At 43.2% G+C, this 10,833-nt stretch overlaps 1 protein-coding gene across 1 annotated transcript in view; it reads right to left on the bottom strand.

Annotated features, from left to right (window-relative positions):
* Positions 1 to 10,833, bottom strand: part of stk32c (serine/threonine kinase 32C) — a 205,064-nt gene that overhangs the window by 120,072 nt on the left and 74,159 nt on the right. The window contains exon 2 of the mRNA XM_020622672.1: positions 9,656 to 9,711. Coding sequence (XP_020478328.1) covers positions 9,656 to 9,711 — 56 coding nt within the window. The remainder of the gene's footprint in view (positions 1 to 9,655; positions 9,712 to 10,833) is intronic.

The following is a 10,833-nucleotide window of genomic DNA, read 5'->3' as shown; positions in this document are numbered from 1 at the left end:
TGCAGCCTGCTGGGGACTCAGCTCATGAACTGCCCCCCTTGGTTCTCCCTCTGTCTCATCCCCAGTTCTCCTCCAGTTGCTCAGTCTACACAGCCCGGACCAACCTGTTGAGACTATTCTCCATGTATCTCTTTACTTTGAATAAAATTATCTTATCTCCAGAATTCATGTGGTGCGTTTTGAGTCCTGTCCTCTTGGGTCATTTACCATAACAAACACACTTAGTTCTATGAGAGCCAAAAACAAGATGCTCATGTAACTGGAGCCACTTGGAGATGAGTTTCATATGGACGATAAGTGATATGCAACGAGTTGAAAATGTGGACAACAAAGAAAAAAAGTCTAAGCACTGTTTACAAACATGATGGACAAATTAAACCTTTCCAAAGTCAATGAAACAAATGCAAAGTGCAAAATTTGCTTGATGTTACAAGGTCAAACATAATAAAATAAGATATTGTGATTTTTCATAACTTTAGAAGGACGGGTGCTACACCCACATTGACAGTTTGCAAAACTACAACCAGCAGCTGTGGCCTTAAGATCAGTTGCACAGTTTGTGTACCCCCATGTTAATATGACTGTCTTTGAAAAACAGAAATGTGTTACTAATTTAACTATAATGAAAGGTTTATATTTAAGAACCACCCTTCTTTCATGAACACCCTTGCACTGAGATTGTACTTTGGTGCTTGCATTTTCACTGTTGTGGCTCTAACTTGTTTGTAATATATAATTATAGAGAAGATCACCCTAAACTTCAACTGAGAAATAATACAATTACTGTATGATGACATTTTGAATCCTTTCACACTGTAATAATATTACTTAGGAAGTACTCTGGCTTGTTGTAGAGAAGCTCTTGTGTACCGGTGATACGCCAGAAATTCCCACTACAGGTGCACTCTGTTGAGCTGTGTAGAATTCCACCTCAAGAGGGTGAGAAAGGCAGTCAGTATTTGCTCAAAGTGTGTGAACTCTGGCAGAACCACACTGGTGATGACCCAGCCATCAGTGACACCATGGAGGTGCTGTTTCGCAGTGCTGTGGAGGCTTCCCTCCCAGCATCCATACAGCATCTTCTGAGACAGGTAGTTGGACTCAACACATTTTCTTTTGAGCAGTGGTCAGCTTATGTCACTAAGTATATTGATTATGAGCTGTAAGCACAAGAAAAGAATGCAAAGGAGCTTTCTTCTTTGCAGGCACAGTTAGCTAAAGCACAGTTGAAGGAAATGCGAGACAAGGTCAATCAAAGTAAAGCTACAGCTAACAAAATGTCTGCGCAGAATGCTGCACAGCTATATGCACAGCAGCAACCCTTTGTTCCACAGCCGACCACACCACCTTATGAGTCAGATTCTGCTCTCATGCACTGTGGACCTCAGTACCGTGGCAGACCACGGGGAAGAGGTCAAGGACCTTGGACTCTCAGAAGAGGTCCGCCAAGAGATGACAGGTGCTGGATCTTTAACAAAAGAGGACAATGGTTGCATAAATGTCCCTTTTCATACCAGCAGTCACAGGGTGTACCGCTATATCAGTATCAGGTCTACCCACCTCCACAGGATGGACATGTTCAGTAGTTCCCACCATCAGCCCAACATCGAGCACCTGGCTCACACCAGTTACCTCAACATTAGGGCTACCCAGAACTGATAACAGGTGACTCACCGTGTTCCTAGGAAATGTTTCTTGAACCACTAGTTAAGGTAACCATCAGTGGTTAAGATCATATTTGTATGGTTAACACTGAAGCCCGGTACTCCACACTCCCCGTTTCAAGGCATACCATACCTGTTGTTGGTATCATGGTCCTGCCCCACTGGCCTCTGGTTTTCCCTGCTTTTATTCTGAAAATACTTCCTGTCACCAAGTCATCCACAACCCCGCTCCTCACACTGTGAGGAACTGCCAGATTGTTCTATGCCTTGTCTAGACTCTCCAGCGTTTTCCTCTGACTGCTTTCCTGGTACCGGACCCTTGCCTGCTCTAACGACCTGTGATCCAGCCTGTTCCCTCTTGTCTGACTGCCAACCTGAGATCGACACCCTGCCTGTTCAACCAACCTGTGATTCTGCCTTGCCTTCCCTGCTGCCCTGCTGGAGACTTCGACCCTGGACCGTATTAAGTACCACCCTTCTGCCTGATCACCCAAGACTGTGTGCGTTTCTGTTAAAATCACAAAAGGACATTAAAGTCTGTTCTATTATATTTTTTATATATCCAAGTGGTCTGAGTCGTCCCTCTGAGTTCCTGGTTTGAAAGAACCGGACGTGGCTTTATAATAGAATAAAGCCTTTACCGCTTTCCGAAAAAGTTCCTTGCAAATGGAATAATCTGTCCTTTTATCATTCTTTTCTGCTTTCCCCTCATGTCCTGTTAATCTTTTGCCCCGTGACATAATGTGCTCACTAAATGTGACAATGATGTCCTCATGCCATGTTGACATTAGTCACTTTTCCTGATGGCTCTGTTCAACGCTGTGCAACTCCAAAAGCAACATTCAGACAGATGTTACAAACCACACCCTCAGGCATAGACCTGTCTCTTGATTCTTCAGCTGTGGTGTGGTGGGGACTTGTAATTGTACCTGAAAAAACAGATTTGTGGGATACCTTCAAGCAGTGGCTGCCCTGGATTTCCATCCTCCACAAATACACAGAACCTTCTGAACACATGCATTGCACCTTTAACTATTCTCTGTACGGGGACGAGGACTATGATGCTTTGTAGGACGGCCTTTGACAGGGAATAGAGACATCCCAGAGAACAACCACAGCTGACATTCAACAATTCTACATTGGGCCTCAGGGAGTGGCAGCTTTGGCTGCACTGCCCAGTGAAGTTCAGGACTTGGATGCCCTGTCTGAAAATTCAGCTCCTCATATCACTTTGTTAGTGGGTGAGGGAGGTGAAGCTAAGAATCTTGGTCCTGTTAGAATGATTGGATGCCCACACAGAATAAGCATCTTCAGTATTCACCTTCAACTCAGTGTTATGCTATCAAGCATTCCTCACAGTTGTCATTAACACTGGAAAAGTGTTTTCTTCCCAGGAGTCATGGCAGAGAGAACATAGATCACCCGCTCACTCAGACATTGTTAGACAGTCTGCCCACTTCTCTCTGGTCCTACGGATGTGGGACTTCTCCATGTGGAGCCTATCATCATACCCCTACGTGCTGGGGCGGTACCAGTGTACAGAGCTCAGTATCCACTGAAACCTGAGCAAATCAGTGGAATCCAAAACACAATTAAAGGGCTTTTGCAAGCAGGAGTTTTAATTCCTACTTCTTCTCCTTTGAACACACCTATAAATCTGGTGCCTAAAGCTGGGAAACCTGACTACAGGATGGTTCATGACCTTTGACCTGTAAACAAACTTGTGGTCCCTACAAACTATGCCACTCTAAATCCTTATACCATGCTCAATGCTATAAGCTCATCACACAAGTTTTTCACATGCATTGATCTGGCAAATGCCTTTTTCTCTGTGCCACTGCATCCTGACTCACTTGATTTGTTTGCTTTCACGTATCAGGGACAACAATTTCCCGACTGGCGGCTACTGTAGGGTTTCATTGACTCCCCCTCCACCTTTAAACACGTTTTGCGACAAAACTTGGAGGATGTCTCACTTCCACCTGGGGTCAATATGTTGATGACCTTTTGTTAGCGGCTCCTGACTCAGAAACCATAATGATGCTGTCATGCCTGAGAGACCATTATGACAGCCACTGGATCCTTGCTGTCACATTTAGCCAGGAATGGCTTCAAAGTCTCCAAAAACAAACTGCAGATTGGGAGACCTCGAGTCTCCTTTCTGGGATGTGTGGTGTCTGCTTCTGGCCTACACATGACTGATGCACAAAAACCCGACATTCTCTCACATTCTAAGACCACCACTGTTAAGACCATGATGCAGTTCTTAGGGCTTATAAATTACAGCAAGAACTTTGTGCCTGATTTCACCAGCCTTGTGGCACCTCTCCGTGCCATGCCTACAGAGGTGTACTACAAGAACTATGGTTCTACTTTGTTGTGGACTCCACAAGCAGAGGAGGCTTTTGTTGCCATAAAACAGGCTTTGGCACACGCATGAGCTTTGCATGCACCTGACTACTCCCAACCTTTTCATTTGGATGTTGATGAAAAGGACAGCACTGTGAATGCCATCCTATTTCAAAAGGGGGAGGAAAGTAGAGGACACAACTGAAAGGTGTTGATGTACTACAGTTCTAAGTTGGACAATGTTGAAAAGGGACATCCAACTTATGTGAGACATGTTGCTGTGATCGGTTGAGCGATACTGAAGACCTCACATATCACAATGGGTTATTAAACTGTTGTACACACTACACATGGTGTCAGGGCATTTCTAGATTCTAAAGCTTTCACATTGTCTGCACACAGGACCCAGAACTTACAACAGCTGTTGAACCAGGCTCACATATAGTTTACAAGTGAGGGAACAAACATGGCTACGCAGATAGTCACTGAGCAAGATCATGATTGTGTGAGCAAAACAGACACAGAGATGAGACTGCATGAGAACCTGCATAAGGAAGTGCTACCTAATGCAGTGGTAACATTGTACTGTGATGGTCACAGTCATCAGACAGCCACTGGCAGTCTAGTCACTTCATACACTGTGGTCGAGAAAACAACGGCTGGCTTAAGAACACTGCAAGCTGATGTGATCCCACAGTCAAGTTCAGCCCAGATGGCTGAACTGATTGCGCTGATACAGGCGTGTCAGTTGTCAAAAGACAAAGTTGTAAATATCTACACAGATTCTGCGTATGCAGTACAGGCAGTACATGTAGACTTGTGCCACTGGAGAAGAAAAGGTTTTGTGACTTCAACTGGCTATCCAGTAAAACACTTGCAGCAGTTACTGGAATTAGATCAAGCATTGTTGCTACCAAAGCAGGTGGCAATTATCAAGTGCAAGGGACATCAGAGAACACAGACTCAAGATAAACAGGGGTAATAATGCAGTGGATCTGGCTGCCAAGGTAGCAGCTGGTTATCAGGTAGCTCAGGGAGCTATGAAAGAGATCTAAGACCTACAGGGTCAGAGTGTTGAGAGCTCAGTTTTGAAAGGGATCCAGAACTTAAGGGGTCAGAGCTTTGGAAGCTCAGTACAGACAGGACCCAGGCCTAAGGGGTCAAAGTTTAAGGAGCCTAAAACAGGCATTCAGGACCCAGAAGGTCCAGCTCAGGGAGCTAAACAGATGAGTCAAAAGGGGGTGATGTTTGTGAGACAGAGTTGAGCTTGCAAAGTATCAGGGAAATACAGAATAAAGCTGCTCCTACTGAAAAGCAGGCGTGGCTAGGCAAAGGAGTGTCTAAGGATCAGACAGGACTGTGGAGAAACCACAAAGGTAAAATAGTAGCCCCGGCAGGACTACTGAGTTTGCTGTGTGACACTGTGCAAGCGCCAAGATGAATGGTCTGATCTCTCAAAACTGGTGGCATCCACATTTGAGGGATATCACCAAGTACTTTGTTGCAACATGAGACATGTAACCAGTTCAACCCCAGAACCATGCTGAAGGTGGGGCTAGGGGGATTTCCAGTTCCAGATGCTCCCTGGAAAGAGATTGTTGTTGATTTCACACATATGAGAGGTGACAAAAGAGTTGAAGGAAAACGATATTTACTTGTCTGTGTGGATCCATTTTCCAAATGGGTAGAGGTACCCACAAAAACAGAGACAGGTAAAGAGGTAAATAAGTGGCTCACTAGGGAAGTGATCCCCGGTTTGGGGTACCTGAGATTATCAGATCTGATAATGGAACACACTTCTCAAACAATGATCTACGTCTGGTTGAACAGATGTTTGGGATAAAACACAAGCTTGGGGTTGTCTATCATGCAACCTCTCAAGGGTTTGTTGAGTGTGCAAACAGAACCATAAAAGAAGGGCTCACGAAAGTCTGCGCAGACACTAACTTAACCTGGGTTGAAGTTCTACCTATTGTATTGTTCAACCTCAGGTCCACTCCGAATACGACACTTAATGTAAGCCAACATGAAATCCTGACAGGGAGAAAGATGCCCTGTCCTCTAACTGTTATGTCTAGAGATTCAACAAATCTTCTTTTACAGCATGCTGAGCAGGAACCAACCTGAGGAACCAAGACCAGCTGCAGTGGACAGCTGGGTCTATCGAAAGGTGCATAAACTTCACTGGTCAGAGCCACGTTGGAAAGGACCTTACAAGGTAGCAGAAACTACCACACACTGTGTTAAACTGTGGCTCACTGAGAACAAGCTAAGTAACTGGATCCACAAGACACATTGTTCTCCAGCTGAGGATCCAGCTGGATGGACAGTAAATGAGATCAGCGCTGATTTGAAAACCTCTCCTCCTTGGATGTCTAATCTGGGGACAATAGGGACATTTGATTTAGGTTGACAATAAAAATCGTGTCAAAAGGGGGGATTTGTTAGAAATTAATAAATTAGTCAGATAATTATTAGACATTAATGTGTTAGACTTTAATGTGTTATTAATGCAGTTTAGTAAGATTCAAAGTCTGCTCATGTGTGCTCTGCTTCAAGGTTAGAAGATAATGTTGATTCTGAGAAGTGTACCTTGACACCAGTTATTTTCTTGTATTAATCTTGTGTAAGAATTATGTCTGAATGAATGTTTTAGTTACACATCACCTATACAACATACAGACACATGGAATTCTTCATTTTGTTATGACTAGTGCTCGAAGCATGCGGAGCATAAGATATGAGAAGGAGATGCCGGACTGTCTCCAACTCGTGATGTGGGTTTTTATATCTTTTTGTGTAAGGCGTTCTTCCAGCAGTTGTCTGGAGCAGGGAGCTACCCGGGTTGTGTTTCTGTAACTTTTACTGTGGCTTTTAAAATAAACCAGCACTAAAATAAAGCAAGTTGGACTCTGTCTTCATTCAGATCTGTTCAGTTAAAGAACTGGGGTATAACAGGTATTACAAGAGGGGTGATCTATTTGGATAAAAACTGCTTCTTTGACTCCTCTCTCAAACAAGCAGTGTTCTCTGGAGAGGAATCAAACTTCCTCAAAAGAATGCCCTTTATCCTTCAGGTGGAGGTGGACTGCTGACTCTGGTCCACTGGGGTTGGCCCTTGTGTGTTGGGCCACGTGCTTGTGCAGCAGCTGTTTTGTTTGCCCAGTGTATAGGTCATTACACTCCTGACTATATTTAATGGCACACACCACATCACTCTGTGTCTGGGTGTTTTGTCCTTCGGATGGACCAGTCGCCAGTGTTCTCTGGCTTAAAATTGACTGGAATATTGTGGTTGCAGAAAATCCTTTTCAGCTTCTCTGACAAACCAGCCACATAAGGGATCACAGTGTTATCCCCTCTTGTTTCTGGTTTCTCCTCTTCCTTGTATTGGTGAATACCCACTTGGTGTATCCACAAACCTTAAGGGAATTCTAGATGTATAATTCCTCCTTCTTGATCCCTTCTGCAGTTGCGGGCATTTACTAGGCCCTGTGATTTAGGGTTCTGATAACTCCCAGTTTGTGTTGCAGTGGGTGGGGTGAGTCAAAAAGAAGGTATTGGTCCATGTGTGTAGGTTTCCAATATACTTCCACCTTAAGGTTTCCGTCTATGTGGACCGCACAGTCAAAAAAGGCCAGACAGTCATCTGTGGCATCCTCACAAGTGAACCTGATGTTGATATCCACAGAGGTGATATGCTTGGATCAGAGTTGATATGCAGAGTTGAATCCTGGATCCTGATCTTAACCCATGTCTTGTCCACATAGCGGAAGCAGTGGCTGGGAGCTATTCCAGTGAAGGAAGACAGGGCTTTGTCCTCAAATTCTTCCATGTACAGGTTGGCAACTATTGGAGACACAGGGGAGCCCATAGCACAACCGTGTTTCTGCCTATAGAAGTGCCCCTTAGACTGGAAGTGGGTTTAAACAGAGTTCCAGAAGGGTGCATACTTGGTCTGGGGTGAGGTTAGTCCTATTGATGAGCGTTCTCTTCTTCATCACCTTGACTTCCTCTGTGGTGGGGACGCACATGAACAAGGATGTGATATATCATCACACCAGAGTGATGGTCTCCATGGTCTCATCCTGGTCCAGCTGCAGTTGTCTGACTTTCTTAGCAAAATTCTGAGAGTTTAATATGTGGTGTTATGTGTTTCCCACCATAAGAGCCAGAACGGTGGCCACATGTTTGGCTATGTTGTATGTCATAGAGTTGATGCTGCTGATGATGGGTCTGAGTGGGGCTCCTTCCTTGTGTTTTTTGGGTAGGCCATAAATGCAAGGGATGGCTTCCCCAGGGTATAGTCTGTAGTATAGTTGCTGGTCAATAACTCCCTCCTTCTCCAGCTTCTGTAAACACTGGGGGTTCCTCTTCAGTGCTTCATAGATGGTGTTGTCACTGAGGAGGTTAGAAGCTCTGGTCTGATAGTTGGCTGAGTTAAGGACTACTGTACATCTGCCTATGTCTGCTGGAAGGATTGTTATGGTTTCATCCTTCTCAAAGGCAGCCAAGGCCCTGCTATCCTCAGGGGTAAGGTTTGAGGGTGGGAGTTTGGCACTGGCCAATGCAGCTGTGACCTTCATCTTTTTTGTAACCTTCACCTTTTTTCAGCATACTATGGCCTGGATGACTGAGAATTTGCATGGACAAAAGTATGAGTGAACATGAATGTGCTAAAGATGCTGCATAACTGGAAGCAGGCAACAACCATACCAGTTTCTCCAGCCTCATGGATGAAGCAATTGGCTTGTCTTGCCTAAAGCAGCAGCCATGAAAATGTCTAAAACAAATAAATACATAAATTCACATGGTAATGTATTCAGTATTGGGCAATGACTTTCCATATAACATAAGGACATGTTTTTGGAAAAAGATTGTGCTTTTAGAAGAGCAAAGCAGAGAGAATTTCCAAAAGGCATGCACAGACACGAGTATAATGAACAAATATTAGCCATGATATTTGGGATTCAAAATGAAGATAAACCATTCTGATCTTTGGAGCCCAGTTGTGTGTTCGCACGCGCACGCGCACACACACACACACACACACACACACACACACAGCCCTGAATTCATTACTGAAGTCTCATACAACATTCAATATGGACACAAAGGAATATTTCAACTAATGAATGGCCCACAAGTTAATCCTAAATGTCTGTTTTATCAGCAGGGGTTACCAGTGACAATATTGGCACCTGAGACAAGGCTGAAAAGAGCTGCAGTAATTTAATTTCACAATATACAGCACCCACACAGAGACAAGCCAAGTTGTCCTCCCCACTGTATTCAGCCCAACCACTGAGCATGATGACAAATGCAGCCACATTAATGTGCTGCAGTGCAATTAAATGGAGATGTGGGGTCAAAACTCCCAACAGGTTCACTGGTGTGAGAAGCAAAGTAAATTGGCTCTCCTCTAAGTGACTTGAAAGAAATAATTACATAAGCTGTGTTTCTAACTATTATTTAAATAGACAAATTATTTACTATGGTACTTTTAGGTACCATAATATTATGAAGATGAAAGTGTAATCCTTCACAACCTGTTTTGCCTGGTTTACTCTGATTCTGTAAGGGAGATAATGACTGTGCTGGGGAATGGAAGGCGCAGAGGTGCAGGTGGAAGGTTACATTACCTTTCCAAAGCTCCCCTTCCCAATGGCCCGCAGTATCTGGAAGTGGTCAAAATTCACTGTAAAATAAAAGAGGCAAAGAGAAAGAAAGAAATGGTGCATGAGTTCAGCTACATTTGAGGCAGTGCAATCAAAATAAATCATAAAATATTACCACAGCTCTGTACTATAGCACATTTGATTTAAATTGAAACAGTGATTCGGAGGTTAAAATTCTAACTTCAAAGATTAATTTGAGATGTTAACATCTACATAAATGGAGGCTTTGCAACCCTTTGTTTACAGTCTGCCACATTAATGGCACAGAAAGTACAGAAATTGATCAAGTTAAAACAAAGTCATCACATTTAAAGGTTAGTTGCAAATCCTTTACAATCAGTAACTGGAGTCTATTACCCACACACATCAGTAGACTAATCAGCAGAATTTTGGACAATGAAAAGTATGGAAAAAAATCAATGACTGATGGAATCAACAGTCCCAACATGAATTTTTGCAAGATCTGAAAAGTTACATTTACAGTTTACAATTATAGAAGTCATAGTAGTTTTTTTATTTTATCATGCCTGTGGTATGGCTCTGTCTTCTCATAAGTTCATCTCTGCTGAACTAATGACATTTAGGAAATGAAACTGTTTTGAAAAACTTTCAACATTCTGCCTTATCATAACTTTTGTCACAATGTACACTTATAACAAAGCCACTAAAATAGGATCAACTAAATGAACATGAGGAAATTACAAAAAGCCCACAGTCTCTAAATGAAAATGCTTAATTTGGAATTCAAGCTTATCTAGTGTGCACATCAGAGTGGAGGCACATCATTCATCTTATTTTATTCTGTTATAGCAATATGTGTACTGGCACAATTAGATGTTCTCACTCACTGCCTTGTCAGTAGATGTGTGTTCTGCTGATTGATAGATCTGTCTTGTGTGTGGCACAGAAAGTAAAGCCTAGGGGAGGGAGGGTGGTTGGATGGGAAGGGAACAGTTTGAAGAACTGTGCTGAGGAATTACTCTCAGTGAGCAAAAAAGAAACCCCTATATAATGTAACACATAAGAACAGCAAAAAAAATTTTAATATAATATTTTATGTTTGTTGAGACAGTGATTCAACTCTACAGTAGTTAGCAGGAGGACAGAATTGTGAGCATAACAGATAATTTGAGCAACCAGCA

This window comes from Monopterus albus, unplaced genomic scaffold (assembly GCF_001952655.1).
Source record: "Monopterus albus unplaced genomic scaffold, M_albus_1.0 scaffold286.1, whole genome shotgun sequence".
NCBI classification, from domain to species: domain Eukaryota; kingdom Metazoa; phylum Chordata; class Actinopteri; order Synbranchiformes; family Synbranchidae; genus Monopterus; species Monopterus albus.
Note: the sequence above shows the minus strand (reverse complement) of the source record. Positions and strands in the feature narration are given on the sequence as shown.